The sequence below is a fragment of the Solea solea genome, chromosome 6 (assembly GCF_958295425.1).
Source record: "Solea solea chromosome 6, fSolSol10.1, whole genome shotgun sequence".
Lineage (NCBI taxonomy): Eukaryota > Metazoa > Chordata > Actinopteri > Pleuronectiformes > Soleidae > Solea > Solea solea.
Genome location: NC_081139.1, coordinates 26,673,142 through 26,687,307, shown reverse-complemented (window position 1 = coordinate 26,687,307; position 14,166 = coordinate 26,673,142). Strand labels below are relative to the sequence as shown.

At 41.8% G+C, this 14,166-nt stretch overlaps 1 protein-coding gene across 3 annotated transcripts; it reads right to left on the bottom strand.

Annotated features, from left to right (window-relative positions):
• Positions 1-199: 199 nt before the first annotated feature.
• On the bottom strand, positions 200-14,118 carry LOC131460979 (inter-alpha-trypsin inhibitor heavy chain H3-like). 3 transcript variants are annotated; one of them, XR_009240429.1, is made up of 23 exons: positions 13,949-14,118; positions 11,986-12,021; positions 11,856-11,879; positions 10,060-10,217; positions 9,881-9,985; positions 9,635-9,797; positions 9,429-9,539; positions 8,377-8,505; positions 8,184-8,300; positions 7,380-7,548; positions 6,136-6,261; positions 5,293-5,474; positions 4,998-5,183; positions 4,659-4,798; positions 4,420-4,562; positions 3,385-3,414; positions 3,144-3,278; positions 2,915-3,028; positions 2,606-2,807; positions 2,229-2,404; positions 2,005-2,119; positions 338-1,693; positions 200-297 (listed from the first exon to the last, which is right to left on the bottom strand). XR_009240429.1 is itself a non-coding variant. In XM_058631930.1 (22 exons), the coding sequence occupies exons 4-22, from the start codon at positions 10,215-10,217 to the stop codon at positions 1,555-1,557; spliced, it is 2,640 nt and encodes an 879-aa protein (XP_058487913.1). In that variant the 5' UTR covers positions 11,856-11,911; positions 11,986-12,021; positions 13,949-14,118; the 3' UTR covers positions 200-1,554. The 3 variants fall into 3 exon arrangements, 2 of the variants coding, with proteins under 2 accessions (XP_058487913.1, XP_058487912.1); XM_058631930.1 differs by having other exon boundaries at positions 200-1,693; positions 11,856-11,911; XM_058631929.1 differs by having other exon boundaries at positions 200-1,693.
• Positions 14,119-14,166: the final 48 nt, after the last annotated feature.

Genomic DNA, 14,166 nt, shown 5'->3' with positions numbered 1-14,166 from the left:
CTTCCTATGAAATGTACTATGACGTGCTGTAGTGATAATCTAAATCAGGGGTCACCAACCTTTTTGAGACCGAGAGCTACCTGAAGGTTAGAGAATAATATGGAGGGCTACCATATTAACATTTTATGCAGTTTACCATTTAAATGATAAATATTATGCATTCAATTGCATACACATTAATTCCAGTGCTTACTCCTAATGATTATCACAGTTTTTATAAACAATATCAAGGACATTTTACTCAGTGATCATATGGATACATACAAGTGAGGTGAAGTGAAATGAGCCCGCGGGCACCTCGTTGGCTGCTCGCGGGCTACCAGGTGCCCGCGGGCACCACGTTGGTGACCACTGATCTAAATTATGTAAACCAGGGCTACAGCTACGGATTCTTTTTTATAATCAATTAATCCAACATTTCGTTGACTTTTGGCAACAGTTACCGCTGCCTCTTTGATGTCTCCTCAAGGGTCAATGATTGACAACTCTTTGCCCCGCCTCCCCGATGACCGCCTAGTGTCGTGAACGATGACTGGGTCATACCTTACACAGCGAGAATCCATGCCACTGTGATCGATAATCTGATGACAGGTGACCATTGCAGAAGACAAAAATGTTGTGTAGTCTCATCCCGGCATAATCTGGCAGGTATCTGGAGTTCAGTTGGTGAGTTACCTTAAAGATTAACACTTGGGAATATGAATTGACACCTATCTTTAGAGATGGTGACAACATTTTGTGGTTTTGTTTTGTTTTTTTAAATATAATTTCAAGATCAGGAACTACCACACCAGTCTCCTTTTATGGCAGGTTCTTGAGGGAATGTACCATGTGTAGTTTGGAGGAAAGGGGGGTTTTGGGAAAATGTGTTCCCAAGATAAAAGCGCGAAACACGTTCTTAAAGATGTTGCAGATTTAAAATTATGTAGATTATTAGGCAAGTCATTTTACAGGGTTAAAATGACTCGCCTAATAGGTTTATGTTTAATTCTACATAGTTTCTGAGCATTTATTTTTTTTAATATTTACACTGAATATTTGTGATAACAGTTTTTTTTGGAATTTTGAAATACTGCCTTTGGTTATTTGATTCCTTAATTATTTCCCTAAATAGGAGAAGCCTCTGTTTATTAAAAGAAGAAAAGAAAAGAAGCACAAACCACTGGCAGAAAAAAGGGAAATAACAATTCTTAACTGCATTATTTGTTTACTTTTTGCTTTTCATTCATTAAAAAACACTGATTTATTAAAATAGTTATTGAGATTATTTTAGTGATCTATTAAGCATTGCAGCCCTAATCTAAACTTTATAAAACACGCCTTAGATTTTGCACGAATTCTTTGACAACTTGTTATTGTTGCAATATAAGCTACTAAATAACGAGTGCAGACATATAACCGCATTCAAAACAACATGTTGCTCAGGCTGGATTTATAAACCACAATTTTATATTATCTTCAACTAAAATGTTGTTTTCCCATTTGTTTTTATGCTTGTGGATCAGCGTCGTGACTCGTGAGAATCTGCCGTCACTGTTTTTCAGTTTTTAACATTCAAACCGTCTTAAAAAGCCCCGACACAATATAGTCTGAGGCTCTTCCATCAATGAGTCCTGCGCCATCATTGTTAACAAACCAGCAGGGGATACTTTCCCCGTTCTTCACGTCTTCACTGAAGTCCTTCTGCCAGTGTCTGTAACAGAGAGAAAAATAAAATAAATAAAATAAAAATCTGGATTACATTACATTCAGAATTCTGAGGATAAAATCAGGATTCAAATCAGAATTCTGAGATTAAAGTGAGAATTTAAATAAGAATTATGAGATTTAAATCAGAATTAAAGTCAAAATTATGAGATTGAAATCAGGATTAAAGTCAGAATTCTGAGATTAAAACCTGAATTCAAACTGTGGAGGGCAGCATTGGACCTCTCAGTGTAAAGCCTGCTGGAAAAAGTAGTAGAAGAACTAAAAGTAGAAGCAGAATGATTTCTGCATGTTTACCTGGTCACGTTGACTCGCTGTCCCTTCACATACAAGGTTGCATCTAATTTCTCCTGGATTTCTCCTGAGTGCAGGTCTGCCACCTCAAACATACCTACCCCATGATAGAACTGACCTGGAGAAAAAGACCATACTTGGCTTCACATATTTTGATGTATTTCAGATTAAACCTTGGGACAGTGCGATTATAATAAAAAGAGGACATCATCTGTTGCTGTTCTTACCAAGCAGGCCATGAACTGAAGCAGGCACGTGGTGACTGTCCACAGTGTAGAAACCCAGGTAGTCCTGCTGATCGTGGCGTCTCTTCCACACCTTTGTGTGTTTGATGACCATGAATTTAACGTAGTGCCTCAGCGTCACAGTCAGGCTGCAGTTCTTTGTAAGCTTGAGGTCCATACTGGATCAGACACAGAGAGTTCAAAGAACGTATAACTGTGAATCCACACTTCAAAATGTGATTGGGAACTTCAAACTCTGGTTGGCAGCATTGCACATCTGAGGGTACAGCCTGCCAGAACTGATTGGAAGAAGAAGGAGGGAACATGCTGCTGTCCAAATAGTTTGGATAATACAGTATCTGCAAAGCAATGTCACTCACTTGGTTTCCTTGATAGATGCTGTATCTGACCACAGCAGCTTAACGTGTTTACCGTCATGGAAGACGGAGATTTCCTCAGTGCTGACCTCCAGCCTCACCCCCAGCTTCTGGTGGCTGATGCCAAAACGCCCAAAGTAGGTGTTGGCGTTAGCATCAGGAACAACTGTCTTCTTGCCTATAATTTGGCCATTCACCAAAAAATCTGAAACATAAGGAGACAGACATTTTAATTTGTTGTTTTTCCATTTTTCAAGCCACAATTTGCTTTTCTTTTTTTGAGTAAGTGGTGGAATAACAGTCAGAGCTGACCTGATTTTGGATCTCTGACCAGAGTTAAAATGGTTCCTGGTTTGTCGTTGATGTTAAAGCACAGGGCATCGCCTCTGTTTGGCAGTTCTATCATGAAATGAGGGTCTCCGTCCACTGTACAAGAATCATCACAGTTTCATATCAGGCAGAAAGCTTTACAACAGCCACACTGTGAGATGAGTGTGATGCTACAATAACTATGACCAAATGAGGCGCAGAAGAAGCTTACCATCTGAGTGAGAACTGGAACTTCGCGAACTGGTACCTCGAGAGCTGGAAACACGGGAACTGGGACGATGGGAATTAGCAACACTAGAGCTAGCAGCACTGGAGCTAGCAGCACTAGAGCTACTAACTGGACGCTCTAAGGAAATTGTTGTCGAAAAAATAAAACACACATCATCAAAAGTGCTCTTTGCCAAGTGAGGTTGTATAATGTCACACAACTTTGTTAAAAAAGATGATCATACGTGGGTGTTTCTCTTCATGCTGTCGCTGGCCTGTAAATCACAAAACATGGTTTAGTTGGATTCATCTGGCACAATGCTCCGTTTAATCCAAGTGTTATGCTGGTTTCACCCTGGCTGCATGTGCATACTACGGAATGTGTTTTTCACTGGAGACAGGCTTAACGTGGCTTAACATGATGACGACAGAGAAGTGTAGTCGAGCAGCTTTTGTATACATCCAATATGGCTGACCACCAAAGACCAGCTGTCTTTCAGTTCAGCTGTTGCTTCCTTTCTAAGCAACTTGCTCCCCAGAGCTCCCTCTTGCAAAAGTCATTAGATGCCATTAGTGGATACACAATATGGACAAAAGTATTTGTCACACCTGTTGTGATATTGACTTTAGGTGTTTCAATCAGGCTTTGGGCTCTAGGCCCCTTACCTCCAATGAAGGGCAACCTTACCGCTTCAGCATACCAAGACACTTTGGACAATGTTATGCCTCCAACTTTGTGGCAACAGTTTGAGGAAGACCCTTTTCTATTCCAACATGACTGTGTTCCAGTGCACAAAGCAAGGCGTGGTTTGAGTTTGGTGTGGAAGAACTTGACTGACCCGCACAGAGCCCTGACCTCAACCCCATTAAGCACCTTTGGGATGAACTGGAACAGAGATTGTGATCCAGGCCTTCTTGTCCAACATCAGTGCCAGACCTCAAGTACTGTATATGTATTTGAATATGTCATTAGAGTCCACATTTGTGTAATGTTCAGGCCGTTTTCATCCGAATCATTGGATCGTTGGTCAGATTGGTTGTAGGTTTGTCCAATTGCATGCATTTTGATCTACGTCAGTTGGAAGTGGGAGGTGCCTTCACCCTCTGGTGTTAGCCAGGCTACACTTGGTGGAAACGCAGCTTCACTGATTAAACAGGTTTATAACAATGTAAAAATGTGATGCGAAGAAAGAGAACTCTAGGCCACCAGTATGTGTAGCAGATAACCAACTTGTGCTATACTAGTGTCTGTTCTGTTCCTGTGGTCACAGTTCCCTCACTCTCAGTCAGCTTGTCTGCAATGAGAGGGCTGTCAGGTCCATCCTCAGTCTGCGGCTTGGTGACCACCATGGAGGTGAGAGGGGTGACAAAGCTGTACCGCAGAGACATGTCCAGTGCCTTGGCTTTATCTTGCTCAGAACCACTGAAAAATAGAGACAGAAGAGGGAGCTTTTTCTTTTAATGACCTGCGACAATTTAATTTTTAATTTATTCACAGACAAAAGTCAGCTGAACAAACCTGCTCTCCAGTAACTGCTGAATGGTGAGGTATGCCCACAAACGCTCTGTGAAATCCCCAAAGATGTACTCCTCTTCTGGGTAGATCACATCCCAGTTTTGCACATTTGCCTTTCCCTGCACTTGGAAGTTCTGGTCAGGCTGGAGAAAGAGTACAGATTTATGGAATAACATGAAAGAAGAGGATTGTATTAGTTTAATTAAACACTCTATGAATGTGAGAGTGAGTGGTTGTTCGTCTCTGGGATTGGCTCCAGCAAACCCCCCCCCCCCATGTAAAGTGGAAGACAATGGGTCCCCATATAGAAAGCATAGAAAACACAGTTGTATATTGTCTTACCCCCTCGCCAATGACTTCCACCAGGAAGTTGTCCATGTCATTGCCATGCAGACGGCCGGCCACCACAATCTCTGAGCCGTTAAACAATTGGCTGAAGTGTTTCTTGGTTAACAGGTCCACTGCGTTGTCAGGATAACGGAGGTTTACGTCCAAGAGCAGAGGGTTGGCCACTTCCTCATAGAAACCCTGGACCAATGACATACCTCAAATCATTAAATATCTTTCTCTATATTCCCACAAGGGGGTGCATTTAGCTGGCATTAACAAACCATTATTCATGGTCGAATTCTTTCACCTGGAGTTGAAGCGTTGCGTCCGAACCTTCATATATTCTGCGGGCGACTCCTTTGTTCTGTTTGCTCATCACATCCAGGAAGGAGTAGTCCACATTTTTTCCAAATCCAAGACAGAAGAGAGACATGTTCCCTCCAACTGCATCACGCACATTCTCCTGGATCGTCGCCGGTCTGGACACTCCTGTGGTACATGTACATGCACACATGTATGAGGACACGAACTACAAACCCAGCTGCTTTATTTCACCTTTATTTGACAGCCTTTTCCAGGCGGACACTGTAGTTTGTAAACCAAACGCTCTCCTATGACCTGTAATGTAAAATCAAAAATTCTCTCTGTGGACTTTGGTGCAGGTTTTAAGATCGGTTTATAAACTTTAGTTTCCCAGGCACGCCAAGAAAACGCCTTAAACTTTGGACATCTTTAACTTAAGCAGGTTAAGATTTTATTACAGGGTTAAATCTAAAAAAATCTAAAGTTAAATCTCATGTCACCCACCCTCCTAGGAGGGTTAAATTATATCACAAATTCCCATCATGATATCGCAATGATAGATACTTCACAGGATTTCAAAATAAAAGTGTCTGTGTTGATATAGAATGATGTATATCTCACAATCACAATTTATTTATGATTCACAATGAATTACTGAAAATAACATACAGAAATAACTCCATTATAACTCCACTGTCAATACCACACACAACCACACTATGGTGAGAAGTTTGAATTCTCTTTTGAATTACATTGTGGCGTTCCAGTGACATACAAGCTTGATTCTTGCTGGTTAATGGCCGTGCAGAGGCCTCTGTACGTAATTTTCCAGATCACGTCAACTCACCAGAGTTTGGCATCCCATCAGTTAGTAAAATAATCATGTCCACACTCCTCTCTGGAAGCTTCTTCTGGCTTCGTTCTTTTTTCAACATGCTCACCGCCTTCAAAACAGCACTATTGATGTTAGTGGCTGAAAAGCAGAGAACAAATATTAAATAGGAATTCTTCAGTGTCCTTACTTAAAGGGTTATATTGGGAAAATCAATACGCTATTGTCTCTGTTCCCTACGACGGCGTATTAGGGCTAAGTTTGAAAAAAATAAAACAAAATACGGACCCGGGGGAGGGGGGTAATATTTCGAGAAAATTTGTTACGCATAGATTTTGTCCCTTTTAATCTCATAAATCTGCAACGTTTTTCACGTAGATTTGCTCCTGTTAATCTCATAAATCTGTAACTTTATTTTCTTGTAGATTTGCTGCTTGAAATATTACCCCCCACCCCTGGGTCCGTCATTTTAGTTTTTTTTCATACTTGGCCCTAATACGCCATCGTAGTTATTATTTTTCCCTCACAGCGACGATAAGACGATCGTTATGCAAAGCTGAGGTATGAGTGGTTTCATTCTGAACAGACGGAGCGTTATCAGTCTCCACCAAAGTTTATGATTTACTCTCTGTCTTAATTTAATATTTTAGGTTCCTTTAATGTCCAGTGTGAAGGAATTAGAGACTAGTTTCTAGTTGTCAGACCGCAGATTGCAACAAGCTATCAACTCCTCTGCTCTCTTTCATGAGCGTGGCAGGGAACTACGGTGGCCTTCACGTAACAGAACTTTAAAGTAAACATTCCCTGCCAGTTTCACTCGCCGGGCGGCACTACTTCATGTGTCCTCACGGCGGCGCTGCTCAAATAAATGAGGGAAAGTTGGGTGGAAGTGACCTGGCTGAAGAAGAAGAGGGAGTTTACAGCGGGATAACGGCGGGGAAAGCTACGTTCAGACACGCTCCATCCACGTTCAATACATAGACTTTATGACCTTTGTTCGCTGTGTTGTGAATAAACAGAGAAATCCTGCACTTTGAACTTTTCACGTTAACGTTCACAGAATCGTTTTAGCGTGATATTATTGGTATCATGGACTATGTATCTCATATTTTATTGTGTCGTGAGGTTATCAATTCAAAATGATATCAGGTGTTACAGATAATGGCTGTAAATGTGTCCCCGTATAGAAAGTCTGAATGGAAGTGAACAAAACATTAGGCTCTGACGTGGTGTTGGTGTTACTCATTATTTTCCTGTACCTCCATTGTCTTTTATTTTCTTGGCAAAGGCAATGGCTTCAGTCACGTTTTCCTTCGTTGCCTTGGTAAGAAAATCCTTCCAGGTTATAATTTTGTTGTCGAATGCGATGAGAGCAAAGTGATCATCCACGTGGAGGTCGCTCAGAATGGCGACCAATGCGGCGCGGGTCTGCAAATGTTTAACAGTTTAACACGACAAGGCGATTATACTGTGATATTATCTGTGACATGTCTGCTTGAAAGGATAGTTGAGTTCAGTGTTTTTGTGGTTTGTATGAAACGTTGACACATCATTAGCGCTGATATTAGTAAGTGCTGCTGATCCTGTCTTGGATTTGGAGGCTTGATCTCAGTGAAAAACATGGCTGCCAGCAGAGACAGAAGGAAGAGCGACAGCTAATGAACAAAAGGCTCGCTTCATCAAACATACTCCTGCTTAAATATCTTCACTAATACTAATACACATTTGTGTTTCTCACTCTCTGTGCCAAACTCCATAGAAAAGAATCACAGCACACAGGAGTTGTTGATCCACTGTTGCCTCCACCAGTGAGTTCAAACAGTTTGAGATCCTTCATTCTGGGTTTTACCAAGTGACACAAACATAAACAATGAGGCAGCAGTGGATCAGCAGCTTCCCCTGTGAGTTAGAAACTTCTCTGGACTTTGGTGCGGTTGAGTGAGGAGTTTACAATTCTCAGTTTCCAGCCAGTAACGGTGTCTAATAAAGGATGGATGATGTGTCTAACATCTCATAAAACCACAAAATATGAACTATCCCTTTAACCACACGCAGTCTTTTACCTGCACCATCTTGGTTCCGCTCATTGATCCGCTCCTGTCGATCACAAACACCACATTCTTTGGAACTCTGGGCAGATCCGGGGGAGCGAAGAAGTGCACAAAGTGTCCATTCACAATCTGAGGGGAGGTAAAGACTTTGATGAACACTCATCTGTGATTCTTGTCTTGGCAAAGACTTGGGACGGGAGCTGACCTGCACTTCCCCGAGGCCCCCTTTTCTTTTAACATCGTAGTTGATGACGAAATCTCCATTGATGGCGGTGCCTTCACATCCTCTACAGTTTCTCTGCTGCTCCAGTGTTGGTGAGAAGGAAATGTGTGCCTGTGTGAGACAGAGAGGTTCTTTTACGTTGACATTTTTAGATATAATACAGAAATAATAACATTAATCAAAGTGTTCTCAAAAGGGGCAACGTGTAAAAACTGTTTTAAGATAAGTTACAAAATGACCATGATGTCACCACTTTTGGGAAAATTTGGCTTCACTGATAGCAATTGTATGATTTTTATTTGTGTTTATGGTTTGGTTTGGTGTTTTGGTCAGTTTTTGGTTCGCTTGGGCAGCCCGTGGCCAAGGGGAAAGGGAACTTGTAACTGGAGGGTCAAAAGTTCCAGTTCAAGTCCCCACCAGGTCAAAAGGGCTGGGTTACCACTGAGCAAGGTACCCAACCCCCATTGTTCCCCAGGCGCTACTCAGTGTGACAGCCCACTGCTCCTAATTCTAGGATGGGTCAAATGCAGAGAAATAAGTTCCCTAAGGGGATTAATAAAGTATAAGATTTAGATTTGTGCCACCTACTACCCACCACCCAATAATACATTATCCTATCCTTGTACTGAGACTATATGGGTCCTGCAGAATTTGCCCACTTCAAACCCTGGGCATGGGACTGAAGTGGGCAAACACAGGTGGGGCCACCACAGAAACCAAGGACAAACCACTTGGAACCAATTGTTGTTCTGAATATAACCCCTATAATTCCATTTTAGGGGCTCTCGTCTGAGCAAGAGTCTTTAGACGCTATCACTACTTAGTCATCTCTGCTAGAAAATTACGTTTGGTGACACGTTTTTAGTCGCTCTACATTAGTCATCTGGATCATCGTTCTGATTGGTTGTAGTTTTGTCCAAATGTGTACAGAGGCTTTTTTTGTGATCCACATCCACTGGTCACACCTCTTGGAAGTGGGAGGTGACTACGTCCTCTCCGGAGTCTGGCATTAGTCAGGCTGTTTTGCCCTTTACCTTTTTGTCCGTGACCGTTTTCTCCACCAGAGGAAGCAGATCATTGGTGAGGAACGTTGCAGTGGCCTCAACAAAGGAGATGCCCTGAGGCTCATAGATGTCTGCCACAATCTGTCTCCACACACACAGACCAGATACAGTATTAATTTAGCATAAATTAAATCACCATGAAGGCCACGAGACCTGAATCACGAGCAGAGACGCACCTGAAAGTCCTGCACGAGTGTCTCAGGTTTGACGCGTGTTAAAATCTCATACTGGCCGAATTTCCTCTGAAGCAGCTCCTCGTAGGTCAGAATAAAGGTCACGTAACTCTCCGCTGCGATGTTCACAGACACTGAGAACTTCTCCATGTTTCGCCCGGAGGCCCTGTAATAAAACACTTCACAAATGAGTCGACCAGACATGCCGACGTCGCTCTGAGCATGAATTTCACGTATCGTTCATCTCACTTGACCAGTCCAGCGGTCCGTCCAGAGGAAACAGCCTTATCATACTGCTCCTTTGCTGTCTTTTTCTCCTTCACCTCTCCAACGTACATCTGACCGTCAATTTCCCTGTGAGGGAAAACGGACAGATTTAGAGTTCACCAACGCGAGCGAAAGTCAAATGTGCCGAGGTTTTGACGTACATGCTGAAGTTGGTGATGAAGGCCGTCTTTGGCAGCTCCACGTTGAAGAAGATTTCCTGCGAGTGGTTTGCTTTGTTCAAAGCCTTCGAGGTCATGACGGTGCGGGCGAAGCGAGACATCACTGCACAGGCGACTCTGACACTGTGAACCTCCACCATCTGAACGCATGGAAAGAGAGGGAAGCTTGGCATCTAAGTCTGGAGAGCAGAGGTCGGCGAGTACAGTACAGTAATACTCTTAAAACTGCCTCTGTCACTTTCTAGAGAGAAATCAGCAAAACATTGCTGGCTAGCAAGACAAAAATGTCTAAAGCTATTAAGTGAGGGATTTTTTAAATGGCCATTTAAAAAAATCATCTACTGGCGGGCCACTTTTGCTGACCAGTGATGTCACGCCTTAACGTCAATAAATCACAGGCACAACATTTTTTTATCAAATGTTTTTAGTCCTTATAAAATGAAAAATATCTCTTCTGACTTTGTCAACCCACAGTTAAACATGGTATGAACCATGATTAATAGAGTTGCTGTTTGTGTATTTTCTGCTCTGTCTGGACTGGAGGAGCCAAAACACACACACACACACACACTGGTTTATAATCTATAGTGGGACCAAAGTCTGTGAATGTTCAGAATGGACGGAATATTAATATAAACACTCAAACCACATGTACCAAAGCAACATTTTCCACCATTTTGGTCGCAGTTTAACGACAAACGAAACACTGAGCTGGTTTAGCTCCAGTCCTGCTCTCTGTCCCTCCCTTTGTCTATCAGTGGTACTGCAGCCTCACAGCAGGAGTCTACTCTTCACTTCCCGTTCTTTCTCTCTACTTCGTTTCCTCATCTTTAGGAGTTTTAAATAAAGTGGCAGAGCTTTTCTGTGCGTTGTTGCATCGAGGTAAGACAAATAAGGCAAGGTGCAGTGACTTCCTGTTCCTCCTCTGTGGGTTTTCATATTGTTACAGAGTTGGAGGAGGAGTTATGCTAACTACGGCTCTATTGCGTCATCGAGCCATATTTTTAGACACACCTTTACTCCATAGCTGTCAAAAGAAAAAAAAAATAAATGAATTGATTTTTTAATCAACTCCTAAATTAATCGTCAGCTATTTTGATAATTGTTTTATTGGTTTGAGGGTTTTTCCAGTAATTCAAACACATTTTCTGATTTTACAGCACTTAAATGTGGCGTCTTTGTTCCATATAAACAAAGAAATCATTCAAACTGAATTGTTTTGGTTTGTGGACAAAAACAAGACATTTTAGAGAACAACATTTCCACGTTTGGGAAGCACCGATCAACGTTATCTGACATTTTACGGACCAAACAATTACTCGATGAATCGAGAAAATAATCACCAGATGAATCGATTACAGTTGCAGCCCTAGTGTGGAGACATGAGCTCCAACCGCTCAGAACTGTGTGCGAGTCAGGGGATAATGTCCCAGATTTATTTATGTCACAGAAGAACAAGAAGTTTAACTCATGCAGGAAGAAATAAAATACAGATGCCCAAATAACTTCCAGCATGTGTGAAGCGACTGGGACCATAAGTGCGTGCCACTGCACACAGAGCGAAAAAGAGGCATCTGGAAGTGATGCACTTTATGGGAAATGAACAATACCACTACTGTAAGCTCGAAGCTTCCAGTCATGTTGACCTCAAGTTTACTCAATTATCCTATTCACATTTGGAATTTGATGGCAGTGACGTAGAATGTTTACAATCAACAGACCGCTGTGATGAATTGGCGTTTTTTACGTCAACATGAAAAAAAAAAGAACTTTCTTACGTTTGCAGGGTCTGTGCTTCGTTTCTATCGAGGAGGGAAAAACAGAGACAGAAATACTTTAACAATCATCATTGTCATCGCTCTGAGCTTTGTGAAAGTGGCATAGAAAGAAAGTATTTAAGGTGAATACCTTCATAGATCTGGCATCCATGGATTCTTTGGGCTCCTGGAAGACAAGAACACAGATTAACGCGATTGTTTTAGGTCGAGGAGAAAGCGTTGGGGCCCACTTTGGTCCGCACCCAAACACAAGACTTCCATAATCAATAATTCCCATATATAGAATTATTATTATTATTATTTTCATGTGAACAAAAGAATTCCTTATAGATAAAAAGATCGGTTCACTTTCTTTCAATATCTTTCAACACATGCATGTGGTTATTACATCTGGGCTCCATGTGATGATATCTGATATCTAATGAACATTGAGAGAAAATGTCACAATATTAAAGGAATACTTCACCACTTCACTTCCTGTTAGTGTAACTGATGCGCAAACGGACACTGTTTACATTCCACCCCATGAGTGGGTCTAAAAAGTGGGAATTAGCATTGCAGAGACTAAGTCTCGGATCAAGTGTCACTGGTGGGCACGGAACAAAAAAAAGAATGAGATATTTCTCGACTCAAGGGAAACTGAGGTTGGGAAGCACAATGTTTCAAAAATACTGCCCCATTCTAGTAATACAAAGGTGAAGTATTCCTTTAAACCCAACATCAACATAAAGAAGCCTTTAACAGAAAAGGAATATAACTTGAATATTGAATCAAGCCATAGAAACATCATTTAAATGCTTATTCTTTCATTTCTTAAAATCTATTATACACAGCAATTTAATGCAGAACCTGTTGTACCGACATGGCGCTGTTATTATTATTATTATTATTATGTATGATGTGATGTAACTTGATGGACATTTGCAGTTCATGCGTGACTTGTCCCAGTTTTCCCACAGTTATGTCAATGCCAAATGTCAAACAAAAAAAGAAGCAGGTTCTTCAGGAATATTAAGCTAGCGCTGGCGTGGCACGTTGAGAAACAAGGTGTGAACAAGAAAATCAGACAAAAGTGTGTGAGAAGAACGTTGGGATGTAAAGACGGGGAGAGAGGGACAAGACAAGACATTTAAAAATACAAAAATTTGACCGTGACAGTATCACTGCACCTCCCTATAACTCACTTTTAAAGTCCCTGAACAATCTCTCTTCTGACTTTGTCATAAAATTGCACGTGAATGTGTGTGTAACTATGAAACGCAATTCAATTTAATTTCTATAGCGCCAAATCACAACATACATTATCTCAAGGCTGTGTACATAGTGAGGCAGAAACCCTTACAGGGTTGAAGAGAGAAGAAAAACCCAACAGTTCACACAATGAGCAAGCACAAGGCATCAGTGGAGAGAAAGAACAAAACCTTTTAACAATAAAGACAGATTTTTTTTCTCTCTCTCTCCACTTTTAGCTTTGTTTATCATCCCCGTGCAGTTAACAGATGTGCCATTGCTCTTCTTTTCTCAGGAAACAAATGGCTTACTGCCAACGCTGTGCTCCCCTGAGTCATCTGCATGGGAAAGATGTGATCTTTCAACTGCACAAGTGCACAAAACAAACACGCCTTTAATAATTTGTCTGTCCAACCGTCCCAACGGTTCGCTTGACGGGCTTCAAATTTGGCAGGAGATTTACTCGGGATTGCGCTCAGTGGTAGAGTGAGTTGTCTTTCAATTTGAAAGGTGTGGTTTTAATTCACAGTTCTGCCGGTTTATGTGCCGTTGTGCCCAGGCCGGGCTACACACTTAATCCCACATTGCTCATGACGGCAGCATGTGAATGGGTGTGAGAAAAGAATGGCAAAAACTCAGCTTTGAGTGGTCAACATGACTAGAAAAGCACTACATAAAACGATGATGCTTCCACCCGGTTCCACCAAGTCCACTTTGACTCTGTTTGCATAAGACATGTAAAGGGAAGCTGCTGTTTTACTTGTCACATGTAAACATAAAAAAAAAAAAAACAACAACAACAGAACAAAAATTTGTTTGCATGCAGTTTCCGCACACTTATGCACATGGCAAGCACTGAATACCTGTGTCAGAGCATCACTCCTGGAAACAACCAGAGCACCTCCAGCCTCGACAGGAAGGCAGATGCAGATCCAGGCCAACAGCAGCAGGATCCTCCACACCACAGTCATGCTTGCGAACCTGAAAAGCCCCTGCTCCGGCATGGCTGAAAACAAAGTGTGGAAGGAATCCGAGGCATGTGGGGATCAAGTCTTCCCGTAAGACTTACGCCACGCCCACG

Bases quoted from the DNA above. Each gene is read 5' to 3' on its own strand.
- LOC131460979 (XM_058631929.1), bottom strand. From the start codon at position 14,089: ATGCCGGAGCAGGGGCTTTTCAGGTTCGCAAGCATGACTGTGGTGTGG. The intron at 8,301-8,376 runs GTCAGCTCCCGT...ACCTCCCCTCAG, and splicing joins GGGGCCTCGGGGAAGTGCAG to ATTGTGAATGGACACTTTGT. The intron at 3,029-3,143 runs GTAAGCTTCTTC...ATTCTTGTACAG, and splicing joins TTCCAGTTCTCACTCAGATG to TGGACGGAGACCCTCATTTC.